The sequence below is a fragment of the Megalobrama amblycephala genome, linkage group LG8, assembly GCF_018812025.1.
Source record: "Megalobrama amblycephala isolate DHTTF-2021 linkage group LG8, ASM1881202v1, whole genome shotgun sequence".
NCBI classification, from domain to species: domain Eukaryota; kingdom Metazoa; phylum Chordata; class Actinopteri; order Cypriniformes; family Xenocyprididae; genus Megalobrama; species Megalobrama amblycephala.
This window is the reverse complement of record NC_063051.1, coordinates 17,945,888-17,965,011: the sequence shown is the minus strand read 5'-3', so window position 1 is coordinate 17,965,011 and position 19,124 is coordinate 17,945,888. Positions and strand designations below refer to the sequence as shown.

At 35.9% G+C, this 19,124-nt stretch overlaps 1 protein-coding gene across 2 annotated transcripts in view; it reads right to left on the bottom strand.

Annotated features, from left to right (window-relative positions):
• The window catches only part of usp13 (ubiquitin specific peptidase 13), a 33,762-nt gene that overhangs the window by 8,594 nt on the left and 6,044 nt on the right, over positions 1-19,124 (bottom strand). The window contains exons 4-17 of one of the 2 annotated variants that reach the window (XM_048199775.1): positions 18,725-18,846; positions 16,426-16,568; positions 14,740-14,924; positions 14,469-14,563; positions 13,170-13,360; positions 12,789-12,860; positions 11,742-11,835; positions 11,077-11,199; positions 4,011-4,164; positions 3,559-3,733; positions 3,200-3,288; positions 2,540-2,662; positions 1,874-1,900; positions 1,544-1,687 (exon numbers count right to left, since the gene is read on the bottom strand). In XM_048199775.1, coding sequence (XP_048055732.1) covers positions 1,544-1,687; positions 1,874-1,900; positions 2,540-2,662; positions 3,200-3,288; positions 3,559-3,733; positions 4,011-4,164; positions 11,077-11,199; positions 11,742-11,835; positions 12,789-12,860; positions 13,170-13,360; positions 14,469-14,563; positions 14,740-14,924; positions 16,426-16,568; positions 18,725-18,846 — 1,737 coding nt within the window. Of the gene's footprint in view, positions 1-1,543; positions 1,688-1,873; positions 1,901-2,539; positions 2,663-3,199; positions 3,289-3,558; positions 3,734-4,010; positions 4,165-11,076; positions 11,203-11,741; positions 11,836-12,788; positions 12,861-13,169; positions 13,361-14,468; positions 14,564-14,739; positions 14,925-16,425; positions 16,569-18,724; positions 18,847-19,124 lie in introns of both variants that reach the window. The other variant, XM_048199774.1, reaches the window with a different exon arrangement.

Here is a 19,124-nt window from a genome sequence, read left to right as displayed (position 1 = left end):
AAGAACTAATGTAAGACTATAAAAAAAATGGTATGAAGCTATGTGTAACACACTCTATATTAATAACCACTGTCAGTGGCGACTATATAGGAACAGGCCCAGCTGTAGCTGTGGAGCCGACGTAAGCCACACGAGTCCAGGAGATGTGAAGCTAATGGTGTTTGGACCACTAGAGACTCTGTTTGTGTGTGTAGAGAGTCTGTTTGTGATCTCAGGTGGCTGCTTAACTGGGGCAAGAAAGTGAGGAGAACAGAATTCCCAGCTCACAGGTGACGCTGAAGTGTGAGGACTGTGTTTATTAGCCAGAAGCACCATGATAAACAAGGGTGCCTAGCAAGAGACTTGAAATACAACCTTGTGTAAACTTCTTGTGTAAATCTACTAGACCAATAATATAAAGCAACTAAATTCTAAATTGCATTTGGATTAATTCCTTTGGCATGAATCTTTCCCCATCAATAAAAGTACGCAACTCTTTACGTCACATGGCATGCTCCAAACATGAAATATTCCCCTGTGGCTGGAACCCAGATAATGAGCCTCACAAAGCACATGCAGCTTATTTATCTTGACTGCAGCATAGATGGCAGTTAAAATGGTCTGTTCTGAAAAAAATACAATTAACTATATATTCCTTTCGTACATAGTTGGGGTAGCAAAATAGGTTATTACACTCTTGTTGGTGACGTTCAAGGCTGTACGTCACATTAAACTCTACACTGTTGTAATGCAAATTCATCTTGGTAGAAACCAGACTAATTAGGCAGATGCTTCACATAGCCATGGATATCACCCAGACTACACTATATACAAGAGAGAGAGTTTGTTTTTTTCTGACCACACTGTGTTATGCAAATTATTGATTTCAACATTGGAATTCATAAGACATTTAGAAACCAAATACTCAATTACAATATTGTATTGTAAATTGGCCCAGTATCTGGTCCACGTGTTTGTTGTTGAATTTGAAAATAACTTTTGGATCATAAACAATTTTGGATCAATACTAAATTGATTCCCAGTCTGATTTCCAATGAGGCCTAAAGCAAAACCAGTTGAGTAAATATTGTTGTGAAACTGTGCTGGAGTTCTTTAAAAGAATGTCAACTGGATGACTCATATGCAACCGACAGTAAGTTCATTTGAGTTAAATGTCTACAATGTTCCTTTCGAGGCAGCATGTAATTAGGTGACACTGTCTTCTGCTCAATTAGACTTTTTCTCACACTTCAGTTCCAACAAAATGGCTACAACCTTTTAGCCAATGGAGCTAAAATGGCAGACACGTCAGTGTTTTCCCCATGATTACAAGACTATGTGACCAGAGCCATTAGAACAAATAAGATCTCATACTTTTAATACTGTCTCAGCTGCAAGTTTTAGACGATAACAAATATACATCATTTGTTATTTGCATATGGAACATTTTGTAGTTTTACATAATTATTATTATTTTAAATGCTTTTATATGGAATAAGCAAAGGACACAAAGGATATGCCTTTGTTTAAAATGTGTCGGTTCAGTCAAGATACGAGGTCCTACCTGGCTCTTCCATGTGCGCTATTATCCAGTTAAAGGCCATCTCTGCCCCCATATTCCCAGTGTAGTACACTGCCTTCCGACAGGCTTCCAGAGGGAAACCCATCTCTGCCAGTTGCATCACGGATGATTCATCTATTTCTGGAGCTGAGGAACAGGTAAAGAAAATGGTTGCTTCAAATCAACATCCCACAACTAACAATAGATATACAGATTATATTTGAGGCTAATTAAAGCAGTTCATAAAAACTATTTAATAAATATAAAGTATTTTTGTAGTGCATGTGTACAATTATAAATGTATGGAATATTTACAATCAAAGTGGTACTTACATTCCAAAGAGTTGTTTGTTGAACTGTCTGAATGCGAAAACAAGACTTAGTTAGTACAAAGCAAAAGGGAACAATATGCAATTGTGCAATTTCAAGCAGGCTGTTTTGATTACACTGCATTTTATATATATATACATATATATTTTATATATATATATATATATTCAATTTTGATATATTTTAAAATTTATTTCTGTGATGGGAAAGCCAAATTTTCAGCATCATTACTCCAGTCTTCAGTGCCACATGATATATTCAGAAATCATTCTAATATGCTGATTTGATGCTCAAGAAACTTATTATTATCATCAGTGCTGAAAACAGTTATGCTGCTTATTTTTGTGATAAATTTTTCATGATTCTTTGATGAAAAAAAAATTATTTGAAATACAAGCTTTTTGTAACAATTTAAAAGTTTTTACTGTAACTTTTGATCCATTTAATCCATTCTTGCTAAATAAATTTCTTTATAATAATAATAATCCATCTCTGTCTCTCTCTCTCTCTCTCTCTATATATATATATATATATATATATATATATATATATATATATATATATATATATATATATATATATATATATATATATATATATATATATATATATATATAGAGAGAGAGAGAGAGAGAGATATATATATATATATATATAGTAGTTTCTCACCTCTGGTGTCTTCAGGAATGACAATGGGAGGTGTAAGGTCAGGCAGTTCCTCTTCTCCTGCCTGTAGCCCTGTTGCCCGGAGGCGATTCAAGTCCAGGAAATCAGGCACATCTACAGATATATCTGTAGCACATAAAAAAGATCTTTGAAGGACATCATATATATGACAAAAATATATATACTGTATGCTGATACACCCAGAACAGACTCTGGGCATTATTCCTTTCCAAACACCTTCCCAACATTTTGCTCCACAACAGAACCGCAAACTTTCTCTGATCCCAAAATTTGTCATGTAGAAAAACAGTGTTACAGTACCCTCTGCTGGACAAGGGAAAAGCTTCTGCTGAACAAACATAACACCTTGCAAACCGATAGTCTTTTCATGCAAGCAATCATGATGCATTGCTCAACATGCACGGCATGTGATGGTCTGAATTGCACAAGAGAGCATGTGATAGGCAGACACAGATGACAAACAAGAACATGACATATTAATAAATCTGCTTTGGCAGGAGCTGGATGGATTAAAAACAAAATGATCCAACATTTTGTACATGCTTTGGCCAGCAATGTGTTTGGCCAGCAATGTGTTACTTTAACTACAACAATGTGAAATCAAAATACAACATCAAATCAAGACCACTTAAATTTACACACCTAACTTTTTGGGAACCCAATCAACACCAAATGTGAACTTCTTTATCTGCACAACCATGTACTCGGGGAAAGATGCGAAACGAGAAGTCCTAAGAAGAGAAAAAGACAGAAAAAAAGACAGTCTTAGAGAGTAGGGTTTTTTAACCTGTATAGACAACTCTTTTAGCCAGCCTAGGGATTTATTATTATACACTTTATTATAACTTTATTATAATTTATTATAACTTTCATTATGTATATGTATGTATATATATAATTGTATATTATAATTAAATAGCATATAAGATTACTGTTGATGTAAACTTTTACTGACTGTTTTGCAAGTCATTCAAAGGTCTCAAAACCAGAACCTTGCTTACTTCACTCCAGCTGACTTGGCTTGCAGCGCAGAGCTCCAGAAGTCTGGAACATTCTCGGGCTCAGTGAAGGCTTGCAGACAGGCAGTGAAGGGGATTCGGGCTCTCACCGGCTCTGGAGGGGGCCGCATGTTCTCCTCAGCTTCCTTCCGCTTACTCTCAAATGCTATTAGCTCCTCTGTACAAACGACAAAACCATACGCAAATAAAACACAAACATGTCTACCTGCACATTGGATTCATAAAATGTCATTAAACTTAAAAACAAACAAAAAAATACACTGGTTTTATTCAAGTCAAAAAATATTTATTATAAATGAATCACCTAACAATATTAGGTTTTATCAATTTTATAGAGGCAGATCAGGTAGAAATAGCTCTTTAAAGTAATAACCAGACATTTTAACTTTGTGTAGAGCAGGAGCAATGTTCAGATCAGTTGTAGAAGGTATTACCTCTGTTGCTGGCTGCCTCCAGGGGTGTAGGAAGCTGCATAAGGTAGTCCACTCGCTGTGTGTACCGCACCTTCTGTGTCTGACAGCACTGCACTCGCTCCTCAACTATGAAGCGAAACACATCGCTGGGGTTCTCTGAGCCTGAATTGTTCCTCTGCAAGTGGCAAAACACAACGTAGCCTATAGAAAGTTTTCTATTCGAGCCATGGCACAGTGGGTAGCTCTACACATAAAAAAGCTGTTGTCCTCATGGAAACACAGGTTTGAATCTGGCCTGTTCCCATTTGCCTTTCCTCTATAACTTTCCTATCTACTTTTCAGGTCCATTAACAACAAAAGAACATAAAAAGTTTGGTCACACTTCATATTAGGTGTTCTTGAACTACTATGTACTATTGTGTTCATGCAAAACACTTTTGCTGCTATTGAGGTGGGATATGGGTAAGGTTAGGAAGAAATTTGGTGTTATGGTTAGGTTTAAGGGTGGGTTAAAGGGTTAGTTCACCCAAAAATGAAAATAATGTCATTTATTACCTCACCCTCATGACTTTCCACACCCGTAAGACCTTCGTTAATCTTCAGAACACAAATTAAGATATTTTTGTTGAAATCCGATGGCTCAGTGAGGCCTTCATAGCCAGCAATGATACTTCCTCTCTCAAGATCCATTAATGTACTAAAAACATATTTAAATCAGTTCATGTGAGTACAGTGGTTCAATATTAATATTATAAAGCAACGAGAATATTTTTGGTGTGCCAAAAAAACAAAATAACGACTTATATAGTAGGGCTGTAACGATATGCGATATGAAACCGAAATCGCGATACGCAGGTCCACGAACCTGTATCGCGATGTGAGAAGGCAGAATCGCGACACACCCCTTCCAACTCCCAGAGTTATCCTTCCTGTCCAGATCCAATGCTACCACATTTTTAAATTACTATAAGTATTAGGGGTGTAACGATTTATCGTAGATGGTGTGTCTCAATCAGCTCTCTAGTTCAGTAAGTGTTTCGGGCACACATTGAATCTTGCAAGCAGGTTTAAACGTTTCTCATGTCAGTCTCTTGCATGGTCGCGTGAGAAAAGTCGTGGCTTTCTTTCACAGCAGTGCACAGGAACAGCTGTGCTCACAGAAAAGCAAAAGACGCTTGCGATGCTTTGCTTTAAGAAGTTCTGTGGGCCCGTTCACATATTGCGTCTTTTCCGCGTGCAAGTCAGTTATTATTTTCAAATGTAGCCGCGCGGCAAGCGCGCTCATAATGGGATCAACGCGGTCGCGACGCGCATGCAATTCTCAACTTCTCAGAATGCCGCAAGCGCACCGCAGGTCGTGTGACAAGAATCAACCGATCAGCTATGGCCTTTCCGTAACAAAACATCAAAAGCTCAGCCGAACAGCTGATCATAGCTGTACATGGTGGTTTTTATATCTTATCTCCATCAATATATCTCGTAGTAAAACTAATGCAAGGGCTAGAAATCATTTATCCTTAGCAGAAACATCCTGATCCTCTTGGAGAGCTCAGTTCATGGTTGCATAGCAACGACCGACGCCACGGGAGCGCAAGCGCTTTGGAAAGAAGGAGAAGCGGTGCGGCCGCGCCTTCCACGCGTTTTTAGACGCGATATGTGAACGGCCCCTATTCATAATTCTAAGTTCATGTTAAATTTAACATTTTTTTTCAGTGACAGACAGCCCTATTCAGCTGTTAATTTGAATACAGAAGGTTTTTATTAAAATTTTATATTTATTTATTTTATTGAAATGTGATCTTGTATGTACAACAAGGAAAATTATTGAAATTTGTTCATGTTTTTTTAATAAATCTTGTTTGAATTTCAGTTTCATTTTGTTCAAAATATCGTGATACGTATCGTATCGTGAACTCCGTATCGAGATACGTATCGTATCGTGACCTGAGCGTATCGTTACACCCCTATTATATAGTGATGGCCGAATTCAAAACAATGCATCAGGAAGCTCGGCGCATTATGAATCAGTGTGTCGAATCAGCAGTTCGAAGCTCCAAAGTCACGTGATTTCAGCAGTTTGGCGGTTTCACACGCGATCCGAATCATGATTCGACACACTGATTCATAACACTCCGAAGCTTCCTGAAGCAGTGTTTTGAAATCGGCTATCACTATATAAGCTATTTTGTTTTTTTGGCGCACCAAAAATATTCTCAGCACTTTATAATATTAATATTGAACCACTGTACTCACATGAACTGATTTAAATATGTTTTAGTACATTAATGGATCTTGAGAGAGGAAATGTCATTGCTGGCTATGAAGGCCACACTGAGCCATCGGATTTCAACAAAAATATCTTAATTTGTGTTCTGAAGATTAACAAAGGTCTTTCGGGTGTGGAACGGCATGAGGGTGAGTAATAAATGACATTATTTTCATTTTTAGGTGAGCTAACCCTTTAAGGGGCAAGGGAAGGGTCAACAGTGTAACTAAACATGTATGTACACAATAATTGTATCAAATGATTCATTCAAATGTTAGTCAGTCTATAACGCTTCAAAAAGTTCATAAAAAGATCGTAAAACAAATCCATATGAATCAATCAAATCTGTGGTCAGTAATTTTATCCCTTAAAACTTATCTTTGATCACCAAAATGACATATTTAAACATTTTTTCCAAGGAAAAAATTCTTCATGCCTTAAAATAGCTTGAATGTAACTCTACAGCCTTGCTTCATTTAGTATAGGCGGATCTATAATTATGCTTATTAGCCCCGCCTCCACTGACTCGCACGAGTTCAGAGTTTCACTCGGTCAACTTACTGAGGTAAACACTGCACAATGGCATCGCTTTTTACAATGTCGGACATGTAACTAACGGTAATTAATCTGATTAACGTTAGCTTTTGGCTTGACTATGTTATGCTATGTTATCAAACAGCTAATAATGTGTTGCTAATGTTACACAAACCATGTTCCCGTTCACCATCTCAGAGTCAGACAGCTGCATTCTGAAAATCAGTAAGTTGAAATTATTTTAACTTGACATGGCATCTTAAAAACGTGGCGCTCGTGTACGAGGCACTGCAAAAGACGCAAGATGAGCATAACGGTCATACACATCCGTCTAGCACGTGTTTACATAGAAAAACAATGGAAAAGTAGTGCATTGGAATGGAAAACACGTTCTGTGTGAACGGCCCCTTAGAACGTCAGTGGAGAAAGGCGTATAGTTCATCATAGCATCGTAATACACCCGCTATATTGCTAAATCTACCCTATTTTTCAGTTCAACAGAAAAAAATACCGGGATAGCCTGGCTTCACAGCATAGTAATGATATGCTAAAGCCCTCTGGCACATTGACATGATTGGTTACAAGGTCGTTTGTGATGTAAACACCAGAGATTTCAAACCACGTTTTTCCCCCCCTGCAGCTTTAAAGGTGCCATCGAACGTTTTTTTACAAGATGTAATATAAGTCTAAGGTGTCCCCTGAATGTGTCTGTGAAGTTTCAGCTCAAAATACCCCATAGATGTTTTTTAATACATTTTTTTAACTGCCTATTTTGGGGCATCATTAAATATGAGCCGATTTATGCTGTGCGGAGCCTTTAAATCTCATGCTCTCCGCCCACGGAGCTTGCACTTGCCTTAAACAGTGCCTAAACAAAGTTTACACAGCTAATATAACCCTCAAATGGATCTTTACAAAGTGTTCGTCATGCATGCGTCGGATTATGTGAGTATTGTATACTGTTATATTGTTTACATTTGATTCTGAATGAATTTGAGGCTGTGCTCCGTGGCTAACGGCTAATGCTACACTGTTGGAGAGATTTATAAAGAATGAAGTTGTGTTTATGAATTATACAGACTGCAAGTGTTTAAAAATGAAAATAGCGACGGCTCTTGTCTCCGTGAATACAGTAAGAAACAATGGTAACTTTAACCACATTTAACAGTACATTAGCAACATGCTAACGAAACATTTAGAAAGACAATTTACAAATATCACTAAAAATATCATGTTATCATGGATCATGTCAGTTATTATTGCTCCATCTGCCATTTTTCACTATTGTTCTTGCTTGCTTACCTAGTCTGATAATTCGTCTGTGCACATCCAGACGTTAATACTGGCTGCCCTTGTGTAATGCCTTTCATAATGTTGGGAACATGGGCTGGCATATGCAAATATTGGGGGCGTACACCCCGACTGTTACGTAACAGTTGGTGTTATGTTGAGATTTGCCTGTTCTTCGGAGGTCTTTTAAATAAATGAGATTTAAATAAGAAGGAGGAAACAATGGAGTTTGAGACTCACTGTATGTCATTTCCATGTACTGAACTCTTGTTATTCAACTATGCCAAGATAAATTCAATTTTTCATTCGAGGGCACCTTTAAAGAGAAAATACTCAGCAATGGTGTTGACTTATGAATTTGCACATGGTTTCTCTTAAAGCATATTAAATAAAACCACATAGACATATAAACAACATTAAAAACTTTATTTTCGCCACAGGGGGTCTTTAAGAGACACCATTGCTTTATATGATAAACAGATTTAATTTAGGCTTTTATTTACGTTTAAACATTCCACTCACACATCAGTTGTGGTAAACAGAAGCTCAAGCATGTTTGCTTGACATGCGAGAAACAATGAGGTTTATACTCTCTTTTTAGCACATTCGAGCTTCCGCCAGAACAAATGAGGTTTGAGCAAGTACGACAGAGCTTCTGTTTATGTTCGCTGATCAATTTATATGTGGATAAAAGCATAAATTCAATCTGTTCATTATATAAAGCAACCAAAAAAAAAATTGGACTAAACCACTCAATTCATATGGATTAGTTTCTAAAGTGGTAGTTGCATGGACTGTCAACGGAGGGCCAGAAATCAATCAGATTTCACTTAAAATATCTTCATTTGTGTCTTACTGGATTTGGAATGACATGAGGGTGAGTAATTGATGACAATTACAGTTTTGGGTGAACTAACCCTTTAAATTCAGGCATCTTTAGGGACAGTACAGAGTTAGCCCGTAATTAAGATCAACGAGGTCATCCTACAGCAGTTTCGCTATTCTGAGGCCATACAGAAATATACCAGACCTCCTCTATCAAGTCTGAGATACCAGAGACCACTGAGCAGAGAACAAACCTGCTGAGGAAGTAGAAATGCACTGTAAAGTCCCCTCACTGTTCATAGGCCTTATGCCATTTCACACAGGGCACTGCTGAAGGCAGCTACAAATAAACCAGTCAACATTTCTGAGCACTAAAAACATTTCAAGGGACTATAGCTCTGTCTTGGTATTAATGAGGTTGACCCTCTTGGTATATGTGCACTGTCAGGACCAAAGCAAATGTTAGCAAAGATTAGGTCTTGATTAGATGCATCACTTCAAAACCAAACAAAATAGAAACATATCAAGCTTGATATATTTGTGTAAACAACCACATCAAATTAAAATGGACCCTTTTTATTTTCATAATACAGTTTTCTATCTCTATTGTGAAAGATTCATCTGTGCATGTTAGTTCAAATATAAATATGTCCACAGACATTAACATCGGTTGCTAGTAGGCGTTCCTACTTGACCGCATTATCCAACTATATTAGGTGGCCGATCACTCCCTGCACTCCCATTGGTATTCTCCACATCACATCGCTACTTACACAACCGTTCAAAAGTTTAGGGTTAGAAAGATTTTTTTTTTTTTTAAATAATAATGATACTTTTATTCAGCAAGGATACATTAAATTTAAGTGGCCTTTATAATGTTGCAAAACATTTCTATTTCAGATAAATGATGTTGTTTTGAACTTGAGCATCAAAAGTGTTTTCTGCATTGATAATAAAAAGAAATGTTTCTAGAGCAGCAAATCAGCATATTAGAATGATTTCTGATTCTGAAGGATCATGTGACACTGAAGACTGGATTAATGACTGCTGAAAATTCAGCTTTACCATCATAGGAATAAATTACATTTTAAAATACATTAAAATACAAAAAAGTTTTAAAATGTAATAATATTTCACACAATTGCTGTTTGTACTGTATTTTTGATCAAATAAATGCAGCCTTGGTGAGCAAGGCTTATTTTAAATGTGACTTCTTTAAAAAAACATTAGAAAATCTTACCAACCCCAAACTTTTGAACAGTAGTGTATTTGTAACATCACCATTGATCATGATGTTGCTCATATCGCAACATCATTCTGTTCAAAAGCAAATTGCTATCTGTGTGAATGCTCCTTAATAACTAGAATTGACTTTCCTTTTCAGCTGATGTCAACAAGCACTTATATTTTCCAGCCCCTCCCCTCCTACCACCTGTCATATAGAAGCCATTTTGCATGATCCATTCAAGTATGTCACATCATAAAATGTAAAATGGGTTGGGAACTGGTTCTTATTGACCTACATAGTATATCTCACATTGTAAAAGTCTAACAGTGTGGCTTCTACTGTTGTTTGTTTTTAAGTCACAGAAAAGTGTCATGGAAGGCAACGGCTTTCATTCTGGACATAGACCAAGTGGGGAGGGTAACAGGAAGCATTATCTGTGTAACTGATAGGGGTATCTAATTTTAACACAGTTGAGAAAGTCACTTGAAGTGTGTGTCTGCCAGTAGAGGGGTAGAGAGTGCAGTCCAGTGTGTCTCCTGAAACCAGAGCCTGCTGACAAGACTCAAAGTCTACAAACACGTCTGGGGAAATTCCGGCCAAACCCTAGAAACCCATTTCTCTGAAATAATTTTTTTTAAATATATGATGACTTCAAATGATTTAAAGAGATATTTCACATAAAATTATTTTCCTGTGTCGTTCCAAACCTATATGTATTTCTTTCTTGTATGGAACACGAAAGGATTAGTCAAGAAAAATGTTCAAGCTGCTCTTTTTCCATAAAAATAAAAGTAATCTACATCTTTCAGCTAAAGAAATGAGGGTGATTATATAGAAATTTCATTTTTGGGTGAACTATCTTTTTTAGACACGAAATCATAATAATCAAGGTAATATTAAGTTTCCACAAAAGAAGCACAAAAGATAGAAACACACAGTCGTACCTCCACCAGGTTAATTAAGTGCAGGAAGAATTCGTGAGCATCTTGTTGTCGGTTTGAGGAAAACTCGGGATGTCCTTTACTGACCAGCGATTTGAACATCTTAGGTGAAATCCCTCTTTGCTGCTGCTACAGAAGAAAACAACATGACACATCTAGACTCAGGGTCACCAAACACACTTTAAAATGGCATCAGAAATCCTAAGAAAGCTGGATTTCAGCGGGACATTCTAAAAAACTCTTAAAGGCCACAAAGCTGTACTTTAGGAAAATAGCATGCAGAATTTTTTTGTTTCATATAGCATGAAATTAAAATAAAAAACAGTCCATGTTTTCTTTGGATGAGAAAGGAAGTATATTATCATGGAAGCATATTTACAATTTGATAGAAATTCAGTGGAACTTCCAAATTACTATAATTTAGTCATACAAAAAAGAAGGCCACCCAAAACAATAAATTAGCTCAAGAATATTAGATAACTGTTGGGATAAAAATGGTATTGTGTCTTCTCTCAAACAAACAACTAAACCAGATGTACAAGCATATTGGTCTAGCAACCAAGGCAAAACAGCATGCAAAGGACTGCACCTGCAGATCTAGTAAGTTTAAGCAGAGTTATGCAAACCTAATTGAGCCAAATATCAACAAGACAGACCAAGTCAAATACCTTGTATTCTTCTTTCATCACCTGTTCAATTAGTTCTGATTTCATTGGCGGTTTTGCATACTGGCCTGAGAGAAGTCCATGACCAAGTTTTGCCCTTGAAAAATAAGAAAACAAACATTCCAGTTTAGATACCATGTCTTAACGACACACACGTAAAGGGTTAGTTCACCCAAAAATGAAAATAATGTCATTTATTACTCACCCTAATGTCGTTCTACACCCATAAAGACCTTCGTTCATCTTCGGAACACAAATTAAGATATTTTTGATGAAATCCGATGGCTCAGTGAGGCCTCTTTTGCCAGCAATGCCACCAAATTTCTCAAGATCCAGAAAGGTACTCAAAACATATTTAAAACAGTTGATTTGAGTTCAGTGGTTCAACCTTAATATTATAAAGCGACGAGAATACTTTTTGTGCGCCAAAAAAACCGAAATAATGACTTTATTCAACAGTATCTAGTGATGGGCGATTTCAAAACACTGCTTCGAATCTTTTGTTTCGATTCAGTGACTCGGATCTCGTGTCAAACTGCCAAACTGCTGAAATCATGTGACTTTGGTGCTCCAAATCACTGATTCAAAAGATTCAAAGCAGTGTTTTGAAATCGCCCATCACTAGATAGTGCTGAAAAGTCACACAAAAAGTATTCTCGTCGCTTTATAATATTAAGGTTGAACCACTGAACTCACATGTACTGTTTTAAATGTGTTTTGAGTACCTTTCTGGATCTTGAGAAGTTGGGTGGCATTGCTGTCTATGCAGGCCTCACTGAGCCATTGGATTAAAAATATATTAATTTCTGTTCTGAAGATGAAAGAAGGTCTTACAGGTGTGGAGTGACATGAGGGTGAGAAATAAATGACATTATTTTCATTTTTGGGTGAACTAACCCAAGTGCTGCCATATTAAACCAGTAGTAAAGATATGTATAATATTGCATTGCATTATATTACACAAGAATTAGAAGTAATTTGAATTTCAGAAATAAACAAAAACAAGATAAATGTAACATGATATTAACATTCAATGACAAAAACACCTACATCTGTGTGTTGAAATCCTGAGTTGGATCAAGAGGCGAGTAGTCATATATTCTCTGTAGGTTCCCAACATACCTACAATATAAATACTGGTAAGAAAAGCAATCATTTCTCACTGTTTACACCTGCATATTAAATTCACTGGATAAAGAACCTGGCTAGATGAATTTGACATTGAATCAAAATCATCACATAAAAGAAAGAACAGATGGCACAGAATAAGAGTCTAAATACAAGTTTTCTCAGAAATGACACTTCTACAGTGTGATAGCATTCAAACCCGATTCTTTTTTTTCTTTTTTTCACAGACCCAATGATAATGGGAGGAGAATGTAGGCGAGTATGTAGAATGCACTGGACCACTGAGGTCTTTAAGGTACTCACGCTCTCTGGAACTCTGGAATACTGAAAAGCACTTGCATAGTGGTGCTCAGGTAGCAGCTGTTGCCCAGGTTTTTGATGCCCGTGTATCCTGGTCCATAGACGGGCTTTAGCTTTAGACCAGCCTCCTGAATCACTTCCCAGTCACTCACACGCAGCTGCACGTGGTTGTCTGTATGATGGCCATTCTCTGTCTGAGAGGGATAGACAGACATTTGTTGTTGTGTTGCTTGTCTTTGCTTAAGTAATTAACTATTGTTTAGAACAGGGGTTTTCAAACATTTTGATGCCACCGACCCACAAATATGACATATTTCCCTTCCTACAATTAAAAGGAAGCTACATATTTTCATGTATAAAGACCCATTAATAGGCTACCATGAAAAATTAAAAATATTATAAATATTTGTAAAATATTATCAGAAGAGTTTGGTTCCAAAACGCGATAAACGCCATTTTCAAAAAAATCGAGTTTCCGCCAAAATCAGTATTGTATATGGTCAGTATTGAAAAGTCATTTATTAATTTTGCGCAAAATGCGATATCCGTCGTGTTATTCTGCCATGTTCCCTCCCTTTCTTTCCAAAATGCGACAAACGCCAGTCTCCTTTTTCTCCAAAACGCGATATATCCGCTCTCAACCAATCACAGCGCACCATTCCACCCACTGTAAACATTGAAGGCTTTTTAAAAAGCCGATTTTAATAACAATGTACTTGGCAAATGTGTTTATTTAACAGTGCGGTGGCGCAAGATACTCTTTAATCGGTAATGACAAATAATTTATAACATTAACAAGATGACCCGTTGAATTCATTTTGGGAGCGACGGCTGAATGTATTTTTAGTAAAATGTCTGTACATAAGATAAATATTGGCAAAGTTTAGACTCTGTCATATATGTGTGAATCAACTTACTTTGTTGTGTATTTTCAATTTGAAAAATAACTTTCATATTGATGGATTAATTGCATTTTGAAAAAAAAGTATCATGGATTTATTGCATTTTGGGGGAAAAAAATAACATGTTTTTATAATAAACTTTTTAAAATCAAAATGTAGATTTGAACTTTTAATGTTTTTATAACCAAAAGATGCTATGTGAAAGTTTGAAACAGAAAATAGTGGTTTTCATCTTGCCACTTTCTTGGTAAAGAAAACACCTTTTTACTCAAATTAATCAAAATGGAATTATTGCGTTTTGGAACCAAACTATTAGAAATTTATGAATGACCGACTACATGATAAAATGTAAAGAAATTTATGAATAAAGTGTAGGCAAAAAATTTAAATAAAAACATACCCTTTGCATTTGCAGCATATCTATTCCGAAGTGTAACAAATGTTCTGATATGTGAGGATCAAGCACTGCTTCTTCTTCATCGAAGGAATAAACATCTGCAAAAGAGTGAATGGAACTGAAACACCTTCTATAAACAAAAAAAAAGGGTTTTTTTGTCTAAATTATGTTTGAGCTTGAAATGTTTGTGTGATATACATGCAGGCCAACATATTTCCTGGAAGACTGTGTGACACATGAAACTGTGTGAAACCTGTCTTGGAGAGACACTTACCTGCTCCATCTGGGGTGATTGTGTTGAGTTTAACTGCCAGGGGGAAGTTGGTTTCTCTGTAGTGCTCAAGGGCATGTCCGTTCCCTCCGCTCCCATCAAAGAACCATTTCCCACAGAGGACAGAGCCATCCGTCAGGTTTAGCCACAGGTTTTCTCTCATTTCACACTTGGCGCACTTCCAGCCGCTAATAGGACATAAAGCATATTGCAGACTTAAACAGGCAGGAGAGGAACTCCTCAAATTTCAATCCAGGTGATGCAGGTGTCTTCAAAGTAATGAGGCTATGTTACTCTATAATCCACTGACTATATACTGTAATCTATTTGTGTAGACCAAGATGAGAGCATTTCCAACACATCAATATATCGGCTAGACCAATCAATTGCCAATATTTTAGGTCATTTTGAGATCATGGTTAAAGAAAAGAGTTAGTTCCCCTTCAGTGTTGTTATTGTTAACAAATACTAAAATTATTAAAAAATTTTGGTAATTGAAATAAAGCTGAAATATAATAAAATATGTTAGATGAAAATTAAAAAAAAAAATTGAAATGTTGCTGTGAAAGTTTGAGTTGAAATACTAATATTACTATATAGAAATTATTTTTTTTTTTTAAAATGACAAAAGCACATAACAAAATGACTAAAATGTAAACTAAAAATGTAAGTTGTAAATGTAAATAAAAGCTAATTCAAAATATTAATAAATGTTATAATAGTATATAAATACTACTAAAAAAAGTGTTTTTAGACAAATATAGTAAAGAAGTGTAAATTTAATCAATTTGGCTAATTTACTATAATTAAACTGTACTACTTTTAAAAACCACATTATATTAGTCATCAGACACCCTGCTTTCCAGATATCAGCATCAGTATATCGGCCACTGAAAAGCCTTCCCCAGGGAATTTTGACAGCATTAGTACACTGTAAAAAAGAACTGTTGGTTAACTTTTAAAAAAAAGTAAGTTACCTGGCTGCCTTAAAATTTTGAGTTCATTGAAATTAAAAATTTGAATTAATACAACGAAGGCGATTGGTTTAATCAACAGAAACTTAAAATATTATGTTATCTGAACCACATTAATTATCTAAGTTGATCTGACAAAATAAAAAATGTTGTGATAAATCATGAAAACTTTTTTTTACAGTGTTCTGGAATTTCTGGAGTATCCTAATGGAACAGGATTTCAACATAAAACAAAAACTAGATCTTTCAGAACACACAGTTACTAATAGTTCTATTGTGATTACCATAAAAAGGACGCTGTAGGACATCAAAAAATAATTTAAAAACTACTTTAATTGTCTAAACTGTTAAAGCTCCCTTAAACAGTTCAATAGCAAGACATAAAGATTACACAATATCCAATCAGATTCAATCCTGTAGGGATTTCAGTTTATCTGAAAGGATATAATTTGGTTCCCATTTAACCATATATTGGGGATATCAAACAATGACTCATCTAAAATGCAGTTAACCAACACCATGTATTGCCTCATAGAAATTTAACCATTCAACTGGGTATATTAATATCCTAAACATATAAACATCAATAGCTTGTTTTGATATTATTTCACATGGCAGGGAAAACAGACATATCAGATTCAAGGGTGACCTGAAGTAAGTATCAGAAGACTCTAGAGTGCTAGTCCTTATGACTCAGGGTTTCCACGGGACCAACCTGGGAGGAATTCGAACCCCATTCTCCTGCTGTCTGAGGCTTCTGGCATGTTTAGATACTTGGATCTCCTCTTCCCATGAATCCAACTCCTGCTTTTTGTATGGAGATGGCGCATTGAGGATGGCATCACAGGCTATTGTCACCTGAAAGTTGAAGGGGCATGTGAACATTATTTTATCGCTGTTTCATTGCTAAATATGATATTGAATATAATGACTGTTTAAGAAAACACAGCCAGCTGGAAAGTCATGCAGACTACGGCTAATTAGATTTAAAAACGTTGAAACTAAAACTGAATAAATAATAAGTAATAAAGAAAATAAATATAAGGAAAGCAGCAATAAGTACACACACCATGCAATTACAAGCATCTACAAGCACAAAGATGTGTGTTCACTTGTGTGCTACTTTAAGTATTGTATGAACAACTAACATAGAACATCATAAACTGTAACAAATTAAGCTTCTTGCATCATGTGTACTGATACAACATTACATCAACCAGTGAATCCACAAATATTTGAGATTGGTAAGATTTGGGGTCGGTAGAATATTTTAATGTTTTTAAAATAAGTTTCTCATGCCCACAAAGGCTCATTTTATATTAGATTAAAAAATACAATAAAACAATAACATTGTGAGCTTGTAACATGTAATTTATTCCTGCATGGCAAAACTGAATTTTCTGCAGCCATTACTCCAAAGTGTCACACGATCCTTCATTCTAATATGCTGATTTGGTACTACATTTCTTCTTATTATTATTAAAGGTGCCGTAGAACGTCTTTTTAAAAGATGTTATATAAGTCTAAAGTGTCCCCTGAATGTGTCTGTGAAGTTTCAGCTCAAAATACCCCATAGATTTTTTTTTAATCATCTTTTTAATTGCCTATTTTGGGGCATCATTAAATATGCGCCGATTCAGGCTGCGCGACCCCTTTAAATCTCATGCTCCCCTCCCCCGGAGCTCGCGTTTGCCTTAACCAGCATAAACAAAGTTCACACAGCTAATATAACCCTCAAAATGGATCTTTACAAAGAGTAAGTATGGTATTTATTTGGATGTTTACATTTGATTCCGAATGAGTTTGATAGTGCTCCGTGGCTAAAGCTAACAATAAACACTCTTGGAGAGGTTTATAAAGAATTAAGTTGTGTTTATGAATTATACAGACTGCAAGTGTTTAAAAAATGAAAATAGCGACGGCTCTTGTCTCCGTGATTATAGTAATAAATGATGGTAACTTTAACCACATTTAACAGTACATTAGCAACATGCTAACGAAACATTTAGGCAATTTACGAAGGCAATTTACAAATATCACTAAAAATATCATGATATCATGGATCATGTCAGTTATTATTGCTCCATCTGCCATTTTTCACTATTGTTCTTGCTTGCTTACCTAGTCTGATGATTCAGCTGTGCACAGATCCAGACGTTAATACTGGCTGCCCTTGTGTAATGCCTTGAACATGAGCTGACATATGCAAATATTGAGGGCGTACATATTAATGATCCCGACTGTTACGTAACAGTCGGTGTTGAGATTCGCCTGTTCTTCGGAGGTCTTTTAAACAAATGAGATTTATATAAGAAGGAGGAAACAATGGTGTTTGAGATTCACTGTATGTCATTTCCATGTACTGAACTCTTGTTATTCAACTATGCCAAGATAAATTCAATTTTTAATTCTAGGGCACCTTTAATGTTAAAAACAGATGTGCTGCTTTATATTATTGTGGAAACCGTGATTCTTTGATGAATAAAAAAAAATTATTTGAAATAGCCTTCACTATTACTTTTGATCAATTGAATGCATCCTTACTGAATAAAAGTATTCTTTTTTTCAAAGCAAATCATACTGACCACAACCTTTTGAACGGTCTGTGTCTACCACTAAAAAACCTATTCTGCTCTTAATAATTTCAAAAATATCAATAAACACAAAGCACATGCTGTGTATTCAGACATAAATGGTTGATGATTGTGCTTTAAACCACATAAAATTCAGATCTAATCAGAAATAAACTTTAATTTAACTCATTTTCGTGTATACCAAAATAATCCATCATAGGTGAGAGTGGAAAACTAAAACTCATATTATGACAACAACACATGACATCACTGCACACAGTAAGAAGGATGAACAGTGAGTATATAAAGTATAAGGCCATCTGTCGACAGAATAAAATGTAATGTTGTGACGTTTGACAAGCAAGCACTGAAACTGAAATGGCAGATCAGGCCTTTGGCATGCAGGGCATACAGGGCGCATGAGCACACACTCTCACTAACCAGTGCGGGCAACTCCTCAATATTTGGTAAAGGGATCTCAAAGTGGTCTGGAAATATGACAAGCTTGGCTTCATCTTCATACTCATAATCATCTCCATTAAAATCACGGTTAAGCTCTAAATCTTCAGGAAAGGAAGCAGAAAGAGTTATTTTTAATCAAGAGCTGAAGGGCTGACTGCATTTAGAACAAGTGCTTGGAAAAAAAATGTCCCAAAATAATTAATTAATAAACACATGATGAAACTGCACAAAATGTACACACACAAAAATAGCTTTCTATTCATGTTTGTCTTGTCCTTCTCTTAAAAAGGGTATGATTCAGCCTTTCGATTCAACATTTTCTTTAGCTCCCTTGACTGAACAACTAACATTAAGATTTGAGGTTAAAATGTATTTGAAT